The 26,868-nt window shown below is 34.5% G+C and overlaps 2 protein-coding genes and 1 long non-coding RNA gene across 4 annotated transcripts; all 3 read left to right on the plus strand.

The window, feature by feature from the left end:
- On the plus strand, positions 1 to 5,878 carry LOC128243687 (methylated-DNA--protein-cysteine methyltransferase-like). The gene is made up of 4 exons (XM_052961593.1): positions 1 to 50; positions 1,471 to 1,650; positions 2,203 to 2,357; positions 4,110 to 5,878. Exons 2-4 carry the CDS (start codon positions 1,502 to 1,504, stop codon positions 4,370 to 4,372), a joined length of 567 nt encoding a protein of 188 aa, XP_052817553.1. The 5' UTR covers positions 1 to 50; positions 1,471 to 1,501; the 3' UTR covers positions 4,373 to 5,878.
- A 3,173-nt stretch (positions 5,879 to 9,051) lies between these two features.
- Positions 9,052 to 17,128, plus strand: LOC128243696 (uncharacterized). 2 transcript variants are annotated; one of them, XM_052961604.1, is made up of 5 exons: positions 9,052 to 9,136; positions 9,486 to 9,536; positions 12,074 to 12,352; positions 15,049 to 15,068; positions 16,037 to 17,128. In XM_052961604.1, exons 2-5 carry the CDS (start codon positions 9,494 to 9,496, stop codon positions 16,109 to 16,111), a joined length of 417 nt encoding a protein of 138 aa, XP_052817564.1. In that variant the 5' UTR covers positions 9,052 to 9,136; positions 9,486 to 9,493; the 3' UTR covers positions 16,112 to 17,128. The 2 variants fall into 2 exon arrangements, with proteins under 2 accessions (XP_052817564.1, XP_052817574.1); XM_052961614.1 differs by having other exon boundaries at positions 9,065 to 9,131.
- Positions 17,129 to 22,057: 4,929 nt separating this feature from the next.
- LOC128203286 (uncharacterized) lies at positions 22,058 to 25,214 on the plus strand. The gene is made up of 3 exons (XR_008255907.1): positions 22,058 to 22,194; positions 24,136 to 24,266; positions 24,412 to 25,214. It is a non-coding gene; the product is annotated as an uncharacterized LOC128203286 (long non-coding RNA).
- Positions 25,215 to 26,868: the final 1,654 nt, after the last annotated feature.

Raw genomic sequence — 26,868 nt, forward strand, 5'->3', positions numbered from 1 at the left:
GCGGGATATAAAGCGAGGGATGATAATTGTACTTACTAGATTCTGCAAGGGTAACATTTTACATTTCCACACGAATATCTTAAATAATAAGTGCATGAAATAAGTTTGTGATAGTTACTAAGTGTTTTCTATACCTAACTCAAGTAAGAACGCATAATACACGCGAGGTGATCATGAAAGTGACAAATTCGAACACGGCTGGTTCGTACCAATAGTCAAGTTTAGCGACACTCAAAGTTTAAAGCGTTCGAATACTTTCAAGATTGCAAACTGTAAACTAAACCGCAATTTAGTGATAAAATCGAACATTTGATTTGCACTTTAAAGATGTTTTGCTAATTGTAAGAGTCTCGATCTGTTAAAACACCTACATAGGCTATCTATACGAACTATAGATCAAGCACCAGTCAATTGTAGTCCAAATGATTGTATGTTGACTGATTTTTTTTACTATTTTTGATATGGAAAATCCTTCATTATGCAATGTTATAATGGAAACACTATACTCCCTCAGAGCTGCGAAGTTAGGGATTGGAAGAATCCCGTATATTAAACACGTCTATTATTTTAGACTATATAGTCAATTGTAAATAGCCCCTGCACCATAGGGGCATTCTAAGCTAGGCACATTCCGTTATTGATGGCACGAAAACTCAGCTTTGCGGGGCCACCTCGAAGGTAAAAACACGGCCCATTTCCCTGTTGTCCCCCGGCCTTAGAGGGAGACGTGGTTACAACTGACTGGTGCATTAATTTTTTAACAAGCCTTGCCAGGCTAAGTGAGTAGTGTGTGTCGGTATGAACCAGTCTCATGGTTGGCTCTTTTGGTAAAAGCACCATGCTATTGTTTCTCACAGTCATCGGCTTTGCAGGAAAAGGACTTGGCTGGAATAGGCCTTGACCGGAATAGGACTTGGCAGGAAAAGGATTGGCTGGAGTAGGGCTTGGCATGAATAGGACTTGGCTGGAATAGGCCTTGGCAGGAGAAGGACTTGGCTGGAGTAGGACTTGACAGGAATAGGACTTGGCTGGAGTAGGACTTGGCAGGAAAAGGATTGGCTGGAGTAGGACTTGGCTGGAATAGGTCTTTGCAGGAGAAGGACTTGGCTGGAGTAGGACTTGGCTTGAATAGGACTTGGCAGGAATAGGACTGTGCTGGAATAGGACTTGGCTGGAACAGGACTTAGCAGGAATAGAAAATTGACTGGAATAGGAGAAGGCAGGAATAGGACTTGGCTGGAAGAAAAGTCCTAAGCATTCTTGATGCCCTAAGACTAACTATGACCCCAGGGATTTTGACAGTGTCCATGCCCCAAGGTTGAGTTTTAATGCAGATATATAGATATGTCTGATATCCACAACAAAATGTTCAGTTCATCTAAGTCCTCTAGCTGTGCTCACTGCTCCCACTCAGGCAGAACATTTGTACATGTACATGCACATCATTTCTTTTTGTTTTCACTATTGCAGACAGAAAGAAAGCCATCAACACAAGGCAGTGATGTCAATCAAGTGCCAATATGGTCCCACCAACACATACATAGTGGCGACACCATTGGGGGATTATGAGGTGGTTTGCTGCCCTAAAGGTCTTCATGATCTCGGTATGGTGGGCAGCGTCAATGATGCCAACTTCACCCCTAAACCCGGGTAATTGACTTGTATTGCATCATAATATCTTCATTTTTCCATACAGCGTAAGCGAATTATTTATGTTATGATTTATTTATTGTACTGGGAATAGAGCGGGAAATGAACCCGTTTTTACCTTCCAGGTGGCCTTGCACTGCCAGGTGAATGCGGTGGTTTTGTTTTCGCGCTGAAAATAGCTGGGAATGGGCCTTACCTAGAATGTCCCCGGGGTGCGGGGGCATTTTTTTTTGGGGGGGGGGGGTTGTTACCAGTAGTTTGTGCCTGTTGGGCAGGGATTTGGGGATAGGCTGGACCGTAAGTCAAAGTCCCTGCTACATGTATTCCCCTGACCTGGCGGGGGCCGTGGTTATGTTACAATTGACTGATGCAAGACTTTTGCATCAGTCAATTGTAACATAACTATGCCCCCCCCCCCCCAGTGTCTTAAGAGACAACATAAACAGTCTGTAAATTATAAAAGTACATTGTTACATGCTTAAGTTTTATTTTCAATTAAAAAATATTTGTTTATGCAGTTTAAATTGACAACTTTGCACTGTTATGTTTCAGAATCAAGGTATGCTTGAAGTCCCAACAATATGAGGACAATGGTTACACATACAAGCCAGCTACAGACTGTGTCAACTGGTTGGAGGCATATTTCAGCACTAAAGACAAGAGAGAGTTGGTTACCCCAGCCATTTGCCACCATATTGGGAAGCAAGGTGAGATAAGTCTTATTTTTAGCTCGACTATTCGAAGAAAAGGTGGGCTATACTACTCGTCCCAGCGTCAGCGTCGGCGTCCGGTTAAAGTTTTAGGGCAAGTTGGGATTTTCACTTATAAGTCCAATACCCTACATTCAATTGAATTAATACTTCACGCAGTTGTTCAGGGCCATCACATAATGAGGTTTGATAACTCCATATTATTCTTTACTTAGGTTAGGTTAGGGCAAGTTGGAATATTTATTAATAACTTCTATATCCTTTGTTCAATTGACTTAATACTTCACACAGTTGTTCAGGACCATCACACAATGAGGTTACATAACTCCATATTATCCTAAATACAAGTTATGACCCCTGATTGACTTAGGTTAAAGTTTTAGGGCAGGTTAAAGTTTGAGAGCAAGTTGAGGTTTTCACTTAAAACTTCAATACCATTCATTCAATTGACTTAATACTTCACACAGATGTTCAGAGCCATCACATAATGAGGTTAGATAACTCCATATTATCTTTTATACAAATTATGGCCCCTGATTGACTATGGAAATTAGGTTAAAGTTTTAGGGCAGGTTGGGATATTGTTTAATAACTTCTATACCCTTCATTCAATTGACTTAATACTTCACACAATTGTTCAGGACCATCACCCAATAAGGTTACATAACTCCATATCCTTAATACAAGTTATGGCCCCTGATTGACTAAGGTTAAAGTTTAAGGCAAGTAAAAGTTAAGGGCAAGTTGGGATTTTAATAAAAAAACTTCTATACCGTTCATTAAATGCACTTAATAAAATTCAAAATTATTTACGACCATCTTACAACAAGAAACATAACTCCGTTTTAAGCCTAAATACAAACACATTTTCATAATGGGAAATCCAGTAATTTGAATGACTTGCGTCATTGTTTGGGCGGGCTGGTGGGAGGGCAGCATCAAAGTCACCTTATGTATCGAATAATTTTAGTTAGGTTTGACATAAAGAGACCAAACTTGGTATTATTACATCGTTATTGTATTCTAAGTCAAAGCGGCGTAGTCGAGCGCGCTGTCTTACGACGGCTCTTGTTATAGTACTTTTCAGCTTGAATTCGTTCCAAACATAAACTTGATCTAATTAAATGTGTGTCGTCACTGTATGTCAAATTAGTTAAAATTTGATTTGGTAAAGTGTTGAAAATGCTCTCAAAACAGGAATAGAAGAAGAGATATTGATGGAAAGAATTCTGTAAAAGATTAAACTATAAAGTTGTTGTTTTTTTAAATGAAAAATTCTGTGACCATCTTTAAATATTGCAGTAAATGTTGTTAAAGTTATAATGTTCTTTTGTTCTATCTATTATATGGTACTATTTTTAGTATGTGAGGACAATGGTTAGGGTAAGAATAATCCATGATCATTCAAGGGGTAAATGCCAGATACAAAACCAAGCATTCACCACAATATTGTTCATAGTATGCTCATTTGGGATTATGCATTGGTTAGTGCACTTGCTTCTCACCTAGGCAACCTGGGTTCAATTCTGGGTGCATGTGAGTTTGGTGTGTGGTCACCAAACCGGACAAGTGGGTTTCCAACGTGTACTCCAGTTTCTCCCACAACATAAGACCACACTCTCGCACAAAATCGTTCCAACGCGATTGATTGATAATATGTTGTAATAACTTGTTTCACAATTGTTGTAAAATTTATAAGTTTGAATTAAGCTAATAATAAAAAATCAATATTCATTATTTGTCTTTCAGGAACATTCACCTACAATGTATGGTTTACACTGCTGGAAAAGGTACCTTTCGGCCATACAATTTCGTACGGGGCCCTCGCCAAATTGTGTGGGAACTCCAAGGCCTGTCGGGCAGTGGGGCAAGCCATGCGGAACAATCCAGTGGGTCTGATTATACCCTGTCATCGGGTTATTCAAGAGGGAGGCCAGCTGGGGAACTATCACCATGGGACCCGAAATAGGGTGAAGGAATGGTTACTTAAACATGAAGGAGCCTTGAGGTGAAACGTGTGAAACAAATTACGAAATATGGTGAAATTGAGTGATAATGAATGGGAAAGAATGCCACATGCTGATAAGTAACGGTGTCATTTACAGGGCAGTGTGTTAATTTTGTAACAGGATTTTCAAGGCATATTAAGAGCACTAAAATTTTTATGTCATATTTTTTATGTTATTTTGTTCAGTTATGGGTATACAGTTACAAGTATATGACGGAATAAAGAAGTAGTGCTAATAATTTGGCATCTTATTTCCTTTAAGAAAAAAAAAGTTGATTATTTGCTTAATACAATTAAAACTGGAACCAAATAAGTATGAGAAATTAAGATAGATTTTTTTTGTCATAGTTTTTGCCTGTTTAAAAACATGTATTTTTTTAATTTTATATGTGTAACAGTATACAAAAAATTACATGTACCAGCTGAATGTGCTCATATCTCTTATACATGCACCTAGTGCCCTATCATAATAAACATGTTTGTTCGCGTGATTTACTGTGAAGACAATGTTCCATGGCTGTGTTAAAAAGTGTTTCCACATTATTGAGTTCACACACAGACATATAAACCATATATATGTTTATATGTTAATTGTTGACAATCTTGTTTTATCATTTTTATTTGTCATGTAGTGTTTGTCTACAGAAAAGCAGTTCAATATATTAAAGATATTGGTGTACTTTTATACATAATACTCTGAAAATAATGTCTTATATTACAAGTTTAAAGGTTGTATGATGTCTTAAATTGTTGAATTCTGTCTCTCTGTTAAAGGGACTAGACACCAGATGATACAATTGCAAGAAAAAAAGAATGTTGTCAAGAATTTTCATAAAATTGATACAGTTTTGTACAACACATTAAATCTTTCTTACTGATGTATCACACCTCTTGAGACACATGGATCTTTAGAAGTTTTAGCGTATTTTACCAATTGGACATCGACTGCGTTTCTCTACCACATCAATACCAGTAATTTTAAAATTGCTTCTGTATATATATCTGTACTAATCATGTGACTTTCATATGCTAAATATACACATTATAAACTGGGAAACCATTATGCGCTAATTTTAAAGGGGTAAACTCAGCTGAGACAGAGACAAAACATTCTTTTAATCATGTAGAGTGATGTTTTATCAATCTCATACTATCTCGTTTTGACAAATCTAGACTTGTTTTGAAGAAATACTGTTTTTGCTGATTTTTGGACCATCTGGTGTCTAGTCCCTTTAAGTTTAGACACAATGTTTAGAAAACAATCTGGAAATTGTGTTGAAATATTTCATTGTAAAGCTGTAACCAGGTAACACTAAAATTATACGTTTATTTGCCAGTGTTTGTTATTGTTTTGTCTTTTGTTTGTGTAAAAAGTATGAAACATGTTTGTTAGTGAATGGAAAAGATATAAACTTGTTAAACTAACAAAAGTCTACTTTCGCTATAATCTTGACATGTGGGTAGTACTTGATGCAATGTTTCGCAAAAATAATAAAAAAAATCTTTAAATATAAAACATCTTCGTTATTTGATCATGTTCTACAAAACTAATGCGGGCTTTTAAAGCAACAGTGGCTATTAAAACAAGAGTATCACTGGAAGTGATGGATGCTCCCAATAAGCCCATTTTCTATGCAAAAGCAGAAATTGTAATACAATTTGCTGGTAGAAGGACTGATGAATGGTTGTAGCATTATTATACACATGTTGGAAAAAATCATAACATGGATTGGAAAGATATGGGCAGGTTTGAGAAGAAGATTTGAGGCTATGAAATAAAAAAGCAACAATTGAAATTCACAAAGATCAGTAGAAGAGGACCGTTGCATGATAGCCTGGACATGGATATTTAAACATTTTATAATGTCATTGACAGCTTCTCCATATACCAAGTTTCATTTGAATCCATTGAGAACATTCGTAGGTATGCCATGACTGGTATTCAATATTGATCTTATCCTTATCCTTAGACATGGCTCAGTGATTCCATTCAGCCTATTGGTCAGCTTAATATATAGGCCAATCAAAACACTTAGTTTCTAATCTTAAATTTAAGATCAATCTAAGTTGCTTATTGAATGGCCTGAACAAGCACCTGGCCCCAATATCAAGAAATAACTTAAATCAAATCTCAATCTCAAATTCAACTCATTTTACCTCATAAAAGCATAGCATTATTCTAAATCTTGTATGCTTTTACACTTAAGAAAAACGTATTTTCCCATTGAATGTGCTGATGAAAACCCTGGTCAACATTTCAAAGATAACTTAGTCTAGGGCAAATATTATACATTTGTACTTGGGTAATGGTTAAAAAGCAATGCGTTGTACTCATTTTTGCTGTAGAATATTTTTTCTTTTAATATTGACCAACATTTTTCATCATCATAGTCTACGATAGAATGTGATTTCAAAAAGTGTAAAAACATAGGATCTTAAATAACTTTAGATGTTATGTAGTTAATAGAGTTGAGATTGTGATTTGACTTGAGTATTTTCATGATATTGGGGGCCGTTGTGAAAAATATCCCGTTAAAGGGAGATAACTAAGTAAATATGCAGATTAGAATAATTATTCTTTGGCACTACACTTCATGTAATTGCCAACTATTTCTTTACCCAGGTTTCATTTGAATTCGTCAAGTACATTCCAAGATATGGCCTGGACAAGCAACCATATATGTGCAGGATTATGATTCTTGGGTTTTTGTGTACTGCACTTCATCTTATTGCCATATATCTGTAGACATGTTTTATTTTTACATATCTTTAGTATTGTCCAAGATATGGCCCGGACAAGCATCAATTATAGAAACAATGGTTCTGAGTCATACTGGGGGAGAGACCCCGGGTTCGCCGCTAGTGATCATAGTAAGACTGACTAAACGTTATGAACAAAAATAAAAATGTAATCGTCTAGAAATTGCATTACTTTCTAGAGCTTAATGTTAACAATGCAAATTTCTGGATATTCATGATATGAGAAGTGTTATGGTTCAGGTTTGAGCGAATCCTTCACATATTTGTAGTTATTTATTTGAAGGGTATTTTTAACTTTAATTTCATTTAAAGGATTTGCTTATGAATAACTCACAGCACGTACTTAATTTTAAAATAGTTTTATAAAGCTAGTTTAATTCACTTACTTTTACAGTTTAATTGATAACTAAATGTAGGGTATGTATAATCAAGAAGCTGGTAACATTTAATGATAATATAATATCTGAGTCATACTGGGATTGGATAAAAGGGAAAACAAATGTTAGTTTCCAATCATTTCAAATGTACAGTTCTTTTGATAACAAAAATATGTTATGAAAAAAGAAAGAAACTTAAATTGAAATGTTGTAGTACGAACATGCCCCCCCCCCCCCCCCCACACACACACCATACCTCCCCTTTCGCCCACTTCCCGACCCATCCTTTAAATTAACAAAGTAAACTTCTAATGCTAAAGTGATTTAAAAAGAAACATGTATAAATCGCACCCGAAAACACCATTTACGAATATAAAGTTAGCCAAATTGTTTAAAGGAAATATCTCCAAGAACAATTGAGATCATATGGGACATGTTTTCGCATTTTTTTTTAAAAAATAAAGGGGGTTCACACATAATCCTTACACAAACTGACCTTAACCCTGTACTTAATTCCAAAATCGAATCCCCTCAATAAATAATAAATCCTGCTGATTAAAGATAATGAGGTACGTCTTGCCCTCAAAGAAAGTACTTTCATGTGTTTTATATGGATAGCTATGTAAAACGGGTTTTGGGATCTACTTATCTGAGGTGGGAGAAAATAAGGTCTTGCCCCCAAGAAGGAACTTCCATCTGTTTTAAAAGTATGTCAAAGATAATCAAGGTCTTGCCCCCCAAGAGGAAACTTCCATGTGTTTTGAAATTGTTTCAAAGATAATAAGGTCTTGCCCCGAAGAAGAAACTTCCATGTGTTTTGAAATTGTGTCAGAGATAGTAAGGTCTTGCCTCCAAGAAGAAACTTCCATGTGTTTTGAAATTGTGTCAGAAATAATAAGGTCTTGCCCACAAGAGGAAAACTCCATGTGTTTTGACATTGTGTCAGAAATAATAAGGTCTTGCCCACAAGAGGAAAATTCCATGTGTTTTGAAATTGTGTCAGAAATAATAAGGTCTTGCCCGCAAGAGGAAAATTCCATGTGTTTTGAAATTGTGTCAGAAATAATAAGGTCTTGCCCACAAGAAGAAACTTCCATGTGTTTTGAAATTGTGTCAGAAATAATAAGGTCTTGCCCGCAGGAGGAAAATTCCATGTGTTTTGAAATTGTGTCAGAAATAATAAGGTCTTGCCTCCAAGAAGAAACTTCCATGTGTTTTGAAATTGTGTCAGAAATAATAAGGTCTTGCCCACAAGAGGAAACTTCCATGTGTTTTGAAATTGTGTCAGAGATAATAAGTTCTTGCCCCCCCCCCCCCAAGAGGGAACTTCCATGCGTTTTAAAATTATGTCAAAGATAATAAGGTCTTGTCCCCCAAGAGGGAACTTTCATGTGTCTTATATGGACATCTCCTTAAAATGGGTTTTGAAATTGTGTGTTACGCTGAAACAAAACCCCAAATCGGATTTGATATGGCCTCATCGAAAGATAAAAGTGAATTGTGAGTCTGATTATGGTCCATGTATAGATTTCGCAATTTTTATCTTAGTGATAGTCGCAACTCCCTAGATATCAAGGTGCAAGTAGCCGACTACTGTCCTTTCAACCGCCGACATCGCATAAAGAAGTGAGGTATTTAATTACTATTATTTCTTTTTACGACCATTTTACTTACCAATGAATTTAGATGGTCATTTTGGCTTTATTTATGGAATAATTTACATCTTAAACGTTCATAAAAGTATATAACTGAGATTTTGCTGTTAAACATTTATAAAGTAGAAAAAAATATAAAAAGGGTGTCAGTACATGGTTTAAGAAAGATAAAGTTAGAGTTTTTATACTGATTTTGTAATGATACAAAGTAATACAACAGCAAAGAAATAACTCATATATATCAAGTTATATTTATACGATCTGTCAGAATATATATATAATATTTATTTAGATATTATTATAAAGTGTACCATTTTCTCCTCAGGTTCAAAAATGAAGACCTTTGTGTTATTAAGTTTGGCGCTCTGCGTGTTTGGTCAGTGGATTTATTCTTTAACCTAAGATAGTAGAACGATTTCCTCACCCCACCCCAACAAAACACATATCTTACACTTCCAATAGAACCACAAACCTTACACTCCACATTTAATGTAGTTCATCCCAAATTAAGTTATGTGTTAAACAGTCAAGTTGTCTGTACTGTGTATTTGTGTCGATTCACATTATATAACTGTTTGATGACAATAAGTAAAACCTTACGCTTACTTTGCCCTTCTTAATCATTCAGATTTTACTTCAGGTCATCTAACTGACCTTAGAATAGAACCTCATTAAGAGTGGCAGTAGGCGGACTTTTAAACAGCCGCGAAAGTTGAAATTTATGCCAATCTGCCATTTCATTGGCTGAAAATGTAGGTTGTATTCTAATGAGTTTTTTTTTCAAATTTAGATTGTGAAGTTAGATCAAAATCATTCAAATCACTCTAGAGTCCGTCCCTTGTGTAATAACCAGTATGGTGTCCTTTTTCAGAGGCCAAGAAAATCTAAAGGGTATCGAACCCAATTGTCCTGTTATATGACATGTAATCTAACAGATTACCGTTTTGACATTTTTTTTTTATTTTTTTTTTGTTTTATACTGAGACATTTTTTGCGTAAATGTCTGAGAACCAGTGATATAAGACTTCTGACAAAGGACCAGATCATAGTTTTTTTATATTAACGTTCGTAAATTAATGTTTTAATCCGAAAAACTCCCTTTTTCTTAAAGCGTTAGTAACACTTTTAGCCACAAAACTTCAATTTGCGAACGAAAATATTAAAAACTGCGATCCGATATTTTCTCACAAGTCTGGTTTCTAGATATTTACACAAATATTGGTTCATTCCAAAAAAAAGAAAGTTGCCAAAACGGTCAATCTACGAGAGTGCAGCTTTAATCACAGTATGTAATGCACCAGTCAATTGTAACCATGGCCCCCCAGGTCCGGGGGTATACCGGGGATAGCCGGGGAAATGGGCCGTGTTTTTACCTTTGAGGTGGCCCCCCAGTGCCGGGTGAATGTGGTGGTTTTGTCTTTGCTTTAAATACAGCGGGGGAACGGGCCTTACCCACGGTCCCTGGGGTGCGGGGGAATTTGGCGGGGATTTTCCATCTGTTCGTCCGCGCAGGGCGGGGATTTTAGCCGGGGTTGGCTGGACCGAAAGTCAAAGTCCCCGCTATTCCCCGGACCAGGGGGGCCATGGTTGCAATTGACTGGTGCATAAGTAATGTCGAAAATAAATCAAAAGAGTAACGAAGGTAGTAAAAAAAATAAAAAGAAGATAATTGTTTGTTTCAGTGTAAGATCGTAGTATATTTCACCGAGTAAGCGTAGCCGCGAGTAAAATATTCACTTTTGGTGTTCACGAGGTGAAATATATGCTATTTATTATATACCCATCATAAATCCACACGCAATACATATCGCAAAATACGGTAGTTCGTATTCCACTCCAGTGCAATGTGGCCGTATTCCACTCTTGTGACGTCACGTTATAACAAGTATCGTTGCGCGATGTTAAAATGACGTCATAAAAAATATTGCGTCGTTAAAATGACATTTATTATAAAAACATGTGGCTTTTAAGTTATCTAACCAGTAATGTACATAATAAAAGTTTTATAGTACTGCGTTTTGATCTCGTGGAGTTTTGCAGAATTTGATTTTACTCGGCATGCGCCTCTTGAAAACCGAATCTGCAAAAAATCACTCGAGTCGAATACAACCTCCTGGATCAAAACACATTACTAATGACCCTATTATATAAGCTATATTACACTGAAACAAACATATTTTTTTATATATATTCCTAAAATTGGAATTAAAAGTCATTTAACTACACTTTTTTAGAAACAACGCGCCAATTTGTATGCGCCCGAAACTTCATTTCGAAAATGACGTTGTTGAAATTGTGTCCCAGCCCTATACGCGCTGACGTTTGATTTGGAACCGAGAGCGGGCTAAAAATACAAAACAGTGAAAATTATCAAAATGATATTTTCACTGTTTAAAACTGTGAAATATCAATTTTATATCACTGATAAATCTATATAAACCACCGGAAAGCAAATAATAAAGCCTATTTCTGATTGTTCAAACACAAATAATTAAACCGCAGTGGATCAATAAACTGTATTTGTATATTATACTTTGTCTTAAAGGCCATTTAAGGTACAAATGTAACTACTATTGTTCTTCTTCTTCTTTGTCTTCTTATATTATAATTATTATTTTTTTTATTATTATTATTATTATTATTATTATAATTATAATAATAATAATAATAATAATAATAATAATAATAATAATAATAATAATAATAATAATAATAATAATAATAATAATAATAATAATAATAATAATAATAATAATTATAATTATTATTATTATTATTATTATTATTATTATTATTATTATTATTATTATTATTTTATTTTTTTATTATAATTATCATTTTTATTAAACTTTGATACCATGATATACAAATTATAGTACAGTTTATCACAACGTTCTTTTTTTAATTTTCCAGTTGCAACAAGCACATCTGCCCCCGCAACTACAACAACACCACCATCTACAACCGGTTCAACAACAACTGTAACGTCTTCGCCAACAACTAACATGAGCTCAAATGCCACTACTGCTGGGCCCACCTCTACATCAGATGGCACCACTTCACAAGCGCCCTCCACACAAACGACCACAGCGGCTTCCAACTCCTCGACCCCTGACGCTACTTCAATGCCAACAACGTCTATGAATCCGTCCACTGGTCCCTCAAATACATCAATTACCACACACAAAATACGTAAGAAAATTATTATTTAAAGCTGCACTCTCACAGATTGAACATTTTTTTTTGTCTTGGGAAGAGCAAATGTTTGCGTAAATATCTGCAAAACAATGATAATAGATTGCTGACAAAAATCAGATCGTACATTTACATATTTCCGTTCGAAAATTAATGTTTTATGGCTAAATTTGTTACCAACGGTTTAAGAAAAATGCATAAAACATCATTTTTTAACATAGATACAAAAATCTGTGATCTAATTTTTTGTCTGCAGTCTTATATAACTGGTTTCCATGGATTTTCGCAAAAATTGGCTGGTTCCAAGGCAAAAAATTAAAAAGTTGTCAAAACGTTCAATCATATTTTTATATTTATGTTCAAGAATTGATGTTTTAAGCATTTTACTTCAGCCATAAAACATTAATTTTCGAACGGAAATATGTAAATCTCCGATCTGATCTTTTGTCAGATGTCTTCTATCATTGTTTGAAGCCGTTTACGCAAAATTTTGCTCTTTTCTAGAAAAAAAAGAAAGTAAAAATGGTATATCTGTGGGAGTGCAGATTTAAAGTGAAAGTAATTTGTGTCACAACGCGGTATGCTTTGACCGAAAGGATAAGACACGATTTGGAAAACTCTCTTACACGTTTACACCCCGTAGAGGTTGAACTATACTGGGCTTCCAATAACTCATTTTCACCTGTATATCAACTTGGGTCAAACATCCCGTGATGTTCATACTGATGGCCATACTTCCTAGTATATAAAAGCTTATTGTTGATTTTCGGTGTAGGATCGAAATTTATTTCACCCAATGACCTTAGGCTAAAAATGTATGTAATAGTTCGGTAAAGGTTAAATCCTTTTAAAAAAACAGGTCGGGTTAGTAGGCTTTATATTAGAACGTAATGGTCATCTTTGGAGGCTATTTGTTCTATTCTCTTTTGATAAACAGTACAATCTATAACTATTTGCTCTGTTCTCTATCGGTAAACAGTACAATCTATAACTATCTGCTCTGTTCTCTATCGGTAAATAGTACAATCTATAACTATCTGTTCTGTTCTCTATCGGTTAATAGTACAATCTATAACTATCTGTTCTGTTCTCTATCGGTTAATAGTACAATCTATAACTATCTGTTCTGTTCTCTATCGGTTAATAGTACAATCTATAACTATCAGTTTTATTCTCTATCGGTAAATAGTACAATCTATAACTATCTATTCTGTTCTCTATCGGTTAATAGTACAATCTATAACTATCTATTCTGTTCTCTATCGGTTAATAGTACAATCTATAACTATCTGTTCTGTTCTCTATCGGTAAATAGTACAATCTATAACTATCTGTTCTGTTCTCTATCGGTTAATAGTACAATCTATAACTATCTGTTCTGTTCTCTATCGGTAAATAGTACAATCTATAACTATCTGTTCTGTTCTCTATCGGTAAATAGTACAATCTATAACTATCTGTTCTGTTCTCTATCGGTTAATAGTACAATCTATAACTATCAGTTTTATTCTCTATCGGTAAATAGTACAATCTATAACTATCTATTCTGTTCTCTATCGGTTAATAGTACAATCTATAACTATCTGTTCTGTTCTCTATCGGTTAATAGTACAATCTTTAACTATCTGTTCTGTTCTCTATCGGTAAATAGTACAATCTTTAACTATCTGTTCTGTTCTCTATCGGTTAATAGTACAATCTTTAACTATCTGTTCTGTTCTCTGTCGGTTAATAGTACAATCTATAACTATCTGCTCTGTTCTCTGTCGGTAAATAGTACAATCTATAACTATCTGTTCTGTTCTCTATCGGTAAATAGTACAATCTATAACTATCTGTTCTGTTCTCTATCGGTTAATAGTACAATCTATAACTATCTGTTCTGTTCTCTATCGGTTAATAGTACAATCTATAACTATCTGTTCTGTCCTCTATCGGTTAATAGTACAATCTATAACTATCTGTTCTGTCCTCTATCGGTTAATAGTACAATCTATAACTATCTGTTCTGTTCTCTATCGGTTAATAGTACAATCTATAACTATCTGTTCTGTTCTCTATCGGTAAATAGTACATGCTTGAACTATTTGTTTTGTTCTCTTTTGGTAAATAGTACAAAATATAACTATTTGTTCTGTTCTATATTGGTTAACAGTACATTCTATAACTATTCCCCCGTTTTATTCAATAGTACGTAGATAAACTATGTTCTGTTTTGTGTTGTTCAAAAGTACATGCATAAATATTTCTTCTATTTGATGTTGCTTAAAACGGAAAGTTGTTATAACCATTGTTTTGTTCCGTATTTCTCAAATGTAATCTGTGTCGAACATATTTCAATATTTATAGGCTAAACATTTCTGGCTACAGTGGCATGGTGGTGAAATACGTGTTATTTTTATCACGTTAAAACGGCTTAAAACGACTAGTTAAAATAACGTAGTAACTCGTTAAAACAAATGATTATCTATACATTTCTCGTTAAATTAGCGAATAGAATCGCGTTATAATATTATTACTCCAATTCACGACATTGTAAACAACACTACATACTATTTTTTCAGTTACTAAGTTGTTTTAACGAAATACGTAAGTCGTTTTAAAGACAGTAAACGTATGTCAACTCTGTGTCACCGTATCTAGCCAATCAATAAGTTTGAAATACGCATCTCATGTACGTTTGTGTGTTTCAGCTGCGACTACCAATACAGCAGTAAGTATAAAATATTTATGATCTATGTTTACTTCTAAACAGCTATCCTTCCATATTTAAAGACCAATTAAATTTAAAACGTTTATGCTACTACAAGTAAAAGTTAGATGAAAAGATGTAAAATATTAATGATTAAGAATGGGCGGACTGGACGTAGCGAACAAGCCCGTCTTCATCATTTAGATATTACTTCAGGTCATCTAACTGACAAAGAATTCAACCTCATTGGCTGATACTTTGTCAACGTAAAATCTGTCACAGGGAGTGAGTATCGGATGATTGGCAGTAGGTGCACTTTTAAACACCCGCGAAAGTTGAAATTCTTAATGATTTAGTCTAATACTTACTGATTGCCTATCTGCAATTTCATTGGCATAAAATGTAGGTTGTATTCTTACACTTGTTATCGTTGATCAACATTGGCCATTATATTTACCAACGTATCTTTATTCGTTCATCTCAAAGTCAATGAAATTTTAATCTTCTATTTCCTATTGCAATGGTACTTATATCATGACTGACAAGTAAATATATTTAAAAAATATTACACACCACTGAGGCTCATATGACATTATAAGGACCGGCCAGTCAGCCACCGAAAGTGTATATGGACTGGAGGGGGGGGGGCGGGGCGGTCCTTATTATGCCATATGGTGTGAAGTGGTGTGTTAATATTTCTTTTATTATACCAAACATTTTATATTACCATTCAATATTTTTAAAATATTTTTAAAGCACTTAAAATGTGTTTTATTGAACAAAGCTAATAATGTTTACTTGCGACAAATTTACGTCGTTTTTAAAATAGCAAGCCGCACTTACCAGTTGGATGACGTCAGCGGTCCTTATTACATTTTTGGCGAGTGATATACGGACCGATCGAGTTTATATATACAAAGAAGGGACACATTTATGTAAGGTATAATATAAAATTATATAAGAAATGAAAACTTAATTATTTTTTTCAGGCCACCAAATCAACTTCTGGTATCTTTATTGGCGCTATGTTGACCGCTTTCGCCGTCATTATGGTCAAGTTCTAAGCTGGCATTAACTTTTGGATTCAAAGAGATCGGTGTCCATAAGCGGTGGTGTGAATATTCATTTCGTCGACGAATCATGACGAATTTCTATCTGAAGTGATTATCGACGATATATTGTGTCATCAAGTGATATGTTTGACAAAAGTTCTCATAATTTGTGCAGTAATTTGCAACATTTACCTCTGAAATAATATTCATCGAACAAAGTGTATATGTATATTAAAGAATATTTAAAATATCCCACCGGAGTAATACATTTTATTTCCATCCTGAGACGTAAATACTTCTTAGCATTTTTAATATTTTGGTTTAAGTTATAATGTGAATATATAGACTAATGATTAAAAAAAATCTATATCAACTAACGTCTCGTCAGGTCTAATATGGCGTGACCTTATTTTGATAACAAATTACATGTATAACAATTTGAAATTGCATGTTCATACAAGATAAAAAAAATCAAAATTGTGTTTGTTTTATGGTGTTATCATCTGACTGTCTTCCAATCCATATATGCTCATGTGAAGATTATAATTATAAACGAGTGATTTTGTTTGTAGGCAATTGCTCTGTAATCAACAATGATATCATGTATATTCCGATTGGCTATTATGCGTTACACATTCGGAACTCCTCGGCCACTTTTCTCGAAAACGACCTCGGATGTATGCCCGATTAGTAGAAGTAGTTCGTAATATGTTAAATTGTATCATTAATTGAATGAAATGTTTTAGCTTGTATTTATTGATCTAAGTTTAAATTGATTGCCAGTGAAGTGTATTATTGCAAACACAATTGAGATTCCCAAGAGTTAAGACATTAAGTTAAACTTCTAAATTAAACTACTACGCGATCTACTTGCATACCGATTTCTGAGTATGTAAACCGTCCAAATACATCCGAAGTTGTTTTCGATAAAACTGTCCAAGGATTTCCGAATGATATTCCCAATGGCCTTTATGCGTTACAATGTCAAGCAACAAATGATGGATTTCAATAAACCTTCAATAAACCTTGCCTCGCGAGCTGCCGGTTCTCAGAGGGATTTTAGACCTTCCAAACCCATTTGCAATATGGAGCACCAAATCTAATGATTTAATGAACATAGGCACTAAACGCCAGCTCCGCCACTTAACGGTTGTGCCCTGTGTTTAATTCTACGCACGTGAATAGTGGCCGTGAAGACATACTATTAATATGATATTTAACAAAACCTTTTATACACTGTGATTTTTTTATGTGACAATACAATGTTTGATATACCATATACCCGTTCACAGCAGGTTTGGGGTGAGGTGGGTGAGTGAGTTGTGGGGGGGGGCACACTTTCCTTACTTGCACAAAGTGCACTTACTAATGTTAATATTGGTGTACAAATATAAATAAATTACACAGTAATTCATTATTTTTGACTGCAAATAGTCAGATGCCTTCATTAACAATATTTAAACCACACAATTGTTAAGGAATTTAAGGAATTAGGCGCGAGTCCAACAGTTGCGCACCCCGAAGATGCACCCAATATCGTATAATTTAAATCATCACGGACATATAATCCAAATCCGTATTAAGATACATGCATGCATGCATTTTATTACGATTCAATGCTATTTCATATTGGTAAATAATATTATATAAACAGAATGTAATAAAAATATTTCACGAACCAATTAATTAGATGATTCATAATGTAAATATTTTATACCGATAAATGGCTTATATAGATAATAAAATTATTAAAGACTCTTCCCACGACTAATTAGGCAAGTGTTCGTATTTGCCACTTTATTCAACCTTAAAGGGACTGTGTCACAGATTGGCACCCAAAAAAGTTTTTTTCTGTAACGAATCTCAGGATAATTATCTAATAGAATGTGTTACGCTTTGGTATCATAATTGTTTAAAAAAAAGTACCAAAATGTAAAAAAAAAATTGTGCCGGAGACCGGGTTCGAACCCGCGTCGCCAAAATTGAAGACCAGCGTCTTACTCACTTAGCTACAAAGGCTTATACTAATCGGATGACATAATTAAACTATACACCTACCTCGGTAATATCACGTGATAACACCGACTAGCCAATCACGCATAAGGAATGAATTCTACCTGGTAGACATACCCAGTAATCTTTTTCAATGGAAAAATACGAAATAACTACTAAACTTAAATAAATTGTAAACTATGTGGTACTTCAGTTAGTTAGTTTCAATGCAGTGTACACATCGATGCCAAGCTTATGTCAATTTTCGACAATTTTCTTCTTTTTCGCTATTTTATCATACGTGAGACAGCCCCTTTAAGACATGAACTATAAATTGCCAATTTCAGATACATTTTAATTAAATGACATTATAGATGATTGTGATGATAACCCAAACGATATGAAGAGAATCAAGGAATTATATTTTTTGATATTTCAACAGTACTAGTTTTTTTAATATATTAATTCTTCCTTGTTGATTAAGGTTGACCCAGTTGTCATTAAACTAAGTTCTGGATTGAAATTTACTAAACGGCATTTAAAGCTGCACTCTCACAGATTGACCATTTTGACAACTTTTTTTCATTTTTCATTGCCTTGGAATGAACCAATTTCGGCGTAATTATCTGGAAACCAGTGATAGAATACTGGTGACATAATATCCAATCGAAGTTTTTGACATTTACGTTCGAAAATTGAAGATGTATGGCTAAAAGCGCTACTAACGCTTTAAGAAAAAATAGTTTTTCGGCATATAACATCAATTTTCGAGCTGATATTTTGTCAGCAGTCTTATATCACTGGTTTCCAGACCATCACGCAAAACAATTGGCTCACTCTAAAAACAAAAAAGTTTTCAAAACAGCCCATCTGTGAGTGTGCAGCTTTAAGATTGTGTTGTTGATTTTTTCCCTTCCAGAAAATTTCCCAAAGACTTGTCTTTCATGTAAAGCAGCCACGATAGCGTTGTTGTCGTCACGAAAAAATGTTGAACACTAATAAAATATAGTTAATGACTTTTCCCATAACTGAATTACGAATCGGATTCATACGTACTGACTGGTGCTATTTGACGAACAGTCGAGCCATGCCATCTATATGCAAAGCTCTTGTTTCTTGGTGATTTATTCGTAGTAATTTAAATTAGTCTAAGAACAAAGCGTATTTGCATTGTAAACTACCGTCAAACTCCGTTGGCTCGAACTCCCAGGGACTGGCGACATTACCTCGAGCCTCAGGAAATTCGAGCCAAGCGGGAATGCTTATATTTGGTAGAAAAAAATCGGTCCTTAACATCCAGTCCGAGCAAACGAGGGAATCGAGCCAAGCGAGTTCGAGCTAAATGGGTTTGGCTGTATTGTGTAGTCTATGAGGCATAGTCGAATTATGGCAAATACCCGCGTACTTCTTACAGCTCTGTCATAGAAGTAAGACGCTTACCTCATAATCTAATCAGACAAAAAAAACCCATTTCGTTCCATATATAATGTAAACGGCCAACATATCAGCTATTCAATCAAGTACGGCAAGTACTGGTATTGTTTGTCACACAGTGATTTGATGGGAATGAGCTCCTGCTTTAGTGTCCTATGACCTGTACACAATTTAGTGACATTTAACCTAAAATATTAAAAAAAAATCTTCAGATTTATCAAAGGGGTCACTCCTACCTACTATCTAGCAAAATATATCTATGAATTACTGCAGTTTAACAATGTTATATAATCTCGAAATGACTAAATTAAGGTTAAATGTCACTAAATTTTGTACACGTCAAATGAAACCAAAGCAGGTGTTCATTCCCATCAAATCACTGTGGATTTCCGGTTAGCGCAGTTGTTAGCGCTTGCGACTCATTCGAAACTCTTCGGCAATTCCCACTGTTTTCGATGGAAAATGGCCAAGGAGTTCCGAATGCTTGCGACCCAGGTTTGTGGTCATCAAGCCAGACACTCCGGTTTCCCCTGCAACACAAGTTCACACTCTCGCGTGACATCCTGCCAACGAGAGTAATTAATATAAAGAAATAATAACTTGTTACATAATCGTTGTAAAAAAAACAACAAAAAACATGTTTAAACAAAGTACGACAGGTAAGAACGTCAATAATCATAGAATTTTAATGTCGAATATTTTGAAAAATACTGTAATTCTATTGGTTCAAAAATGATTTCAACCATTGAACTGTATTGTTTCTACAGAGCAAGTCCAAACATTACCCCATGAAAGGTCTATATAAACTCTTCCGATATACTAAGTTTGGTAGTAATAGGCCAATCCTAATTAAAGTTATTCAATACCAACCTTTTTTTCTATTTTTAGTATCAGCGACCTTGACCTTAGGGGCCTCAAACGCATTCCCATGAAAGGTCTTTATAAACTCTTCCTTTATACCAATTCGGTCGTAATTTGTCAACCCTAACTGAAATTAAAAAATACAATGTACCGACCATTTCCTACTTTTAAAAACAGTGACCTTGATCTTGACCTAGCTCAGGCTTCTTATACACACTTTTTTGCTCATACGGTTTCCGTTTTCTTTGAAAATCAGCACATTCGAGCTTCAATTCTGGCTTCGCTGGTAATATAAATAAACATAATGGTTTTCGTCAAAAACGCCTTTACTAGAATGATAATGTGCACTCGTGCAAATTAATCACATGTTTTTGAAAAAAAAATAACAACATTTTATTAGCGTTGACGTCATGACTATAAATAGCGACCTGTCATCATAGTATAATTATATACAAACTATTTAAATCATTGCCAAACCAAAATCAATAATATCATGACCAGTCAGCATAGCATATAAAAAACTATTGAAGTCGTTGCCTAACCAAGTTCATCCAGGGGAGTGACCGAATGACGTCATGACTATAAATAGCGACCAGTCAGCATGGCATTTCAAACTATTGAAGTCATTGCCAAACCAAAATCATTCAGTGGAGTGACCTAATAAACAATACAACTGACGTCAATTGACCATAAAGGTTTGTATTCTTTGAGTACCATTCGTAACACAAATATTCACTTTTCATTGTTATGTTTTAATATGTTACGTATGTATTTTATTCATGTCAGAAAATAGCTTATTGAGCTCTTTTTCTGGTTATCATGTACAGTCGAACCCCGTTGGTTCGAACTCGCAGGGACCGGCGAAAATACTTCGAGCGTCGTAAAGTTCGAGCCGAGCGGGATGGTTAACATTCAGTATAAAGAAATCGGTCCTCTAAATCAAGTTCGAGCCAACGAATAATTCGAGCCAAAGGAGTTCGAGCAAACGGGTTTCGACTGTACCAGACTTTTAATTAAGATTCTTGTATCTTGTATCATACATTCCGTTTACAAAGACGACGGTTACGCTAAACAACAAAATCGACATATCAATACTAACATAATGTGCGTAGCGTTAAGTGGACGTGTATCAATCAATCCACTGTGTCCACAGAACGTTTTTCACGCACGCGTATAAACCAATTTACTGCGTTTACAGATATTGATATATAAAAGTTGATTAGAGAAGATGGTCTGCCTTATTAGAACAGATATTAATTGCTTGAGTGATCAGATCAAAACGAACGATCGATTACGTATCCCCATTGTTTTAACCAGGAAGACTTGTACGTTGAAGACAACCAATCACATACCAAATATCGACGACTACTAGTAATATATCAGGGCCAAACACATAATTTTGTGCATTTCTTTCCTCTAATCCTTTTTCCTTTCCCCCTCTTATCATCCTTTCCCCTCTTATCATCCCACCGTATATTTCCTCTCCAACATTATGTCTTCCTTTTCACTATTATCTACCCGACCTTTATTTTCCCTCTCCCGCATTTTGTAAATGTAATGCTCAAAATAAATAGCTATTAACATTTGTTTTTAAATTCATAACTTTGTCACATTACAAATGACAACAATGACAAAATATGCATCGCCTTTCCTTGCACAAAAGGGGCGTTTTTCTGCATTACGCGTTAGTTCTTTGCCCTTGTTCTCATCGAAGATATTATTGTGACTGGGATATTCTGCATTTAATTATTGATACAATTTTCTCGACATCATGGGAAAGTATATTGTTACAGGAGCGCTTTTTTTGTGTAAGTGGTTTGGTATTTGGTATATATCATATCACGCGTGGGAACATTCTTTGTTTTAACAATTTCTTTGATGTTTAATATCATGATCATGACAGTTCAAAGTCCGAACATTTTAAGGGCCGTCCACACTGTATTTCTTGTTTGAAGGACCAAAACATGAAGTGTTTATTTTTTTATTATAAATTAGTTTTAAGGTTCAGTATTTAGCAAGCACAATACATTCATCCGTTGTAACATGTGAATGTGTATTTAGGAGTTGGGAAAATTATATGAGAGAAGACTTTCAATCAAAAAGCATTTGCATTTTTTCGGTAATGTCTATATACCATATGCCAAATTAATAAAAAGTTTAAAACAAATGTGTCAAAAGAGTAAATACTACGCTATCAACAATATCGTGTGCTTTTATGGTTGTTGCAGTTATTTTAGGCAAGATATTTGCCTTTCTCTAACCAGGAAATGCATTAAATAAACTATTTTCGACTATTTTATTGAAATTATATAATCAAGAGTCCGCAAGACATGCATTGGGTAGTCTGAGGCATTTTGACATAAAATCATACATATACTGTGGCAACTTTTCTGGAAAAATACAAATGTATTTTTTATTTAAAAGCTGATAAAATAAAAGATGTATTTTTTTACGCATGAAAATTAACTGTTCCTTAAAACACTGGACGTTCTAAACAACGTTTTACGCTTTAAAAACAAGAGCGGGAGGACGCTTGTCAGTGCTAGTCTGTTGTTTTCTCAGTCGGTCAAAGAGTATATCTCGAAGTCAGATGAATTCATAAAATAGTGAAATGTTTTACCAGCTATGAAACTTGTTAGTAAACATTCATAAAATAGTGAAATGTTTTACCAGCTATGAAACTTGATAGATAACATTCATAAAATAGTGAAATGTTTTACCAGCTATGAAACTTGATAGATAACATTCATAAAAGAGTGAAATGTTTTACCAGCTATAAAACTTGTAAGAAACATTCATAAATTAGTGAAATGTTTTACCAGCTATGAAATGTGTTAGATAAATTCATAAAATAGTGAAATGTTTTACCAGCTATGAAACTTGTTAGATAAATTCATATAAAAGTGAAATGTTTTATCAGCTATGACACTTGTTAGAAACATTGATAATACAGCGTCATTGTAGGCATGTGTGGCAAGTTTCATGTCATTTTCCTGAACGGATATTAACAGCTATGTCCAAAGGTAAAAGTGTTTTCAAAACGCCGGCGTCGATGATGACCTCGTCTTCACGTTGACAAAATAATTTTTTTGTTCAACACCATGAATTCCATTTAAAAACGAAAAAGTATGATTCCATACTTATTATACAGTCTTAGTAGAATCTTCTTAATAAAAACAACAACATTTCCATAAAAAATATGAGCAATATTTTTGCGCTTTGTACCTAGGGATTTTGTGAACACGTAGCTTTTAATTGAAAACCCCATTAAAGCTACACTCTCAAAGATTTAACGTTTTGACATTTTTTGCCTTGGAACGAGCCAACAAAAATTAGATTGAATGAGCCAATTTTTGCGTAAATATCTGCAAACCAGTGATATAAGACTACTGACAAATGATCAGATCACAGATTTTCATATTCCTGTTAGAAAAATAATGTTTTATGCTTTAAACGGTTACTAATGGTTTAAGAAAAATGCATAAAACATAATTTTTTGAACTAACATATGAAAATCTGAGATCTGAACTTTGTCACCATTCTAATCACACTGGTTACCATGCATAAATTTGCTCGTTCCAAGACAAAAAAGTGGTCAAAACGTTAAATCTGTGAGAGTGCAGCTTTAAAAATAACTTTAAATTTCTAAGTGACATGCGATTGTCTTATTTTGTTCATCTTAGCAAACATGTTTATTGCTTGTGTTCCCATGCAATAAAATAGTTTCAAACCAATCTTTACCGATATAGATGTGCTGATGATGATAATTCCATTAGCACGATTGGCAACGACGACGCCGCCGGCGCCAACAACAGCTGCAGCAACAACAGCAGCTGCAGCAACAACCGCCAATTTTGCAAGTACGGCAACCCAGGAGAGTGTAAGATGTTTTGTCATTTCTAAAACCTTTGTAAAATCTTTTAACACGGAAATATATATACAATGTATTAAACTAACAAGCATTGTTACAAACCTAAATTCGAATCAATCGCTATAATTATAATGTTCCATTTTTCTTATTTCAGGAGAGCGCAGGCCAAGGAATAACATTTCAGTCATCAGTGATTGTTACCTCCCTTATTTGTGTTTCACTATTTTTATAAAAGTGTGTTGTATGTGGTTGCATTTCCTTTATTTAATATTTGAACTTAAAATACAATCTTTTATGTTGTGTTGGCCATGTACATATTAACAGAAATAGATACGACGTATCAGTGAACCTGTGCATGAAGGTGATTTCGAGAGTTCTCTTTTAACTCGCTCTTATCGCATTTATTCAATACATTCGGAACTCCTCGGCCATTTTTATCGAAAACAACCTCGGATGTATGCCGGTACATCAGTTGAAGTAGTTCGTACTTTTTTGAATTAAAGCATTTATTAAATATAGTGTTTTAGGGTTGTAACTATTGATCTAATTTAAATTGATTGCCACTGAAGTGTATTATTGTACACGTTATTTAAATCCCAAGAGTTAAGTCATAAAGTTTAACTGCTAAATAATATTACTACGCGATCTACTTGCAGCGGACTTAAACGTACCACTTTTTGAGTATGTAAACCGTCCAAATACAGCCGAGGTTGTTTTCGATAAAAATGGCCGAGGAGTTCCGATTGAATTCAATACTTTCTTCGTCATTCGGAACTCCTCGGCCATTTGCTTTCGATAAAAAAAAAATAGCCCAGGAGTTCCGAATGCTTTTTTAAAATAACAATGTAAACATAACTTGATGAAGTAGTGCACTCAAATTCGTCTACATATACAAGTTTCCGTACACCAATTATTGCCTGTATATAACATGTGAATAAAAAGTTTGGTAAAATGCCAGCTATTTCAAAATGGAATTCCAAGTGGTGCTTAGATAAGACATTTAGTTCAACATTGAAATGCGACCATGATCTTTTAAATGAGAGTACAAATGTCACGTGTGGCAAACATTCCAATGAAGCTTGACAATTATGTCATTATTATTTTTTATTAAATATGCACTCTTACTCCCAAATAAGATGTACCACAATTAATCCAATTGTTATAATTTATCCAAAAGGATGAATGAATCTCGAAAACAATGGTTCTTATGAAGGATACTGTGTTTAATTTGAAAGAAAGGTGTAGAAAACACGATATTTCTACCTTATGAGACAAAAGTTGATCGCTGTAAATCTTTTAGGACCCACCAGTCATTTAATATTTGTGCGTTTTCAGCTTTTAAATACACGGTTACAATCTTGTTATCTGTAGTTAATATTTTCCATAAATGCATTATTTAGTAAGTAGTTAAAGGTTTATCACTCACAATTTATGTTTGGAAGACATGTGTATGTACTGATTATGAATAAGAGTGTCACTTTAATGTTTAAAGGAAGACCAAACGAGACTATTTTTAAATATCGTGTAATTCATATCTTATCTGAATAATCATGTAAGATAAAAACTACCGTTTTTTGAATTGGCAAAAATATACAAAGGAATAAATGCGCTTAATATTTGCCCTCTTTTCGGATTTCAAACTTTGCAAAGGTAAATATTTGTTTTTCAATGCAATCTGAAGAATATAACTTATTATGCAATATAATAACGGCCCGGACATGACCTACTATACTGTATGTGCATATATGCAACAATCCATTATGATTAACATTTTAGTGCGACATTGACCTTAAATGAAGTGACGTTTGTCCTGCGCACGAAACATCGCCTTGCGTGCCAGACACACGAGACACGTACTTTGAATTTAACCCGTGCATGACTTTAATTTAATTAATTATAGGCTTAATAATTACATTTAGTTCGGGTAACCCGACCCTCCCTACGAAATAGGCGCCAACCCTACCTTTTTTTAATAATCAGTTGATAATTGATATGTATTTAGATTAAACAGTATTTATTTCATAACAACAAAACAAATAATAAGGATTGGAAAACAAGTTATGTAAATTCCTTTCCTACGTATGTATGTATTTTTTTTAAATTTATTATTCATTTTTAAGTGTGTGTTTTAATATGTTGCAAACTTTAAAGCTTTATACTGAAGATAATTACTTTAATACAATACTATTCTCCAATAACGTTCTTATATAAAGCGTAATAAAGAATTGAAAATAAAAAGCCAACCTACCCTAGCTGTTTTTGAAAAGGATGTGACCCTAACCAAACCATTTTTTGACCTTGTTTAATTATCGACGTTTGCTGGCTACTAGCTTGCCCTCTTCAGTATATAACAACGTCATTTTTGAAAAAATCAGTTGGAACAATCACATCTCGCTAAGGAACGCCCGCAAGACCAACTTCACCAGGTCGTTAAACCACCAGTGTCTAAACAGCAATTGCACCAAATGTTAATACAATTAGCATGAGCGCAACAACAACACCTTCCGGAACCAACTCCAAAACATCAGAGACCGCTTCAAAAGTACCCACAACAAACTCGACTACAGAATCATTCAACGCTAACGCTAGTTCAACCACCTCTAAAGGTAAC

This window comes from Mya arenaria, chromosome 2 (genome assembly GCF_026914265.1).
Source record: "Mya arenaria isolate MELC-2E11 chromosome 2, ASM2691426v1".
Classification (NCBI taxonomy): Eukaryota; Metazoa; Mollusca; class Bivalvia; order Myida; family Myidae; genus Mya; species Mya arenaria.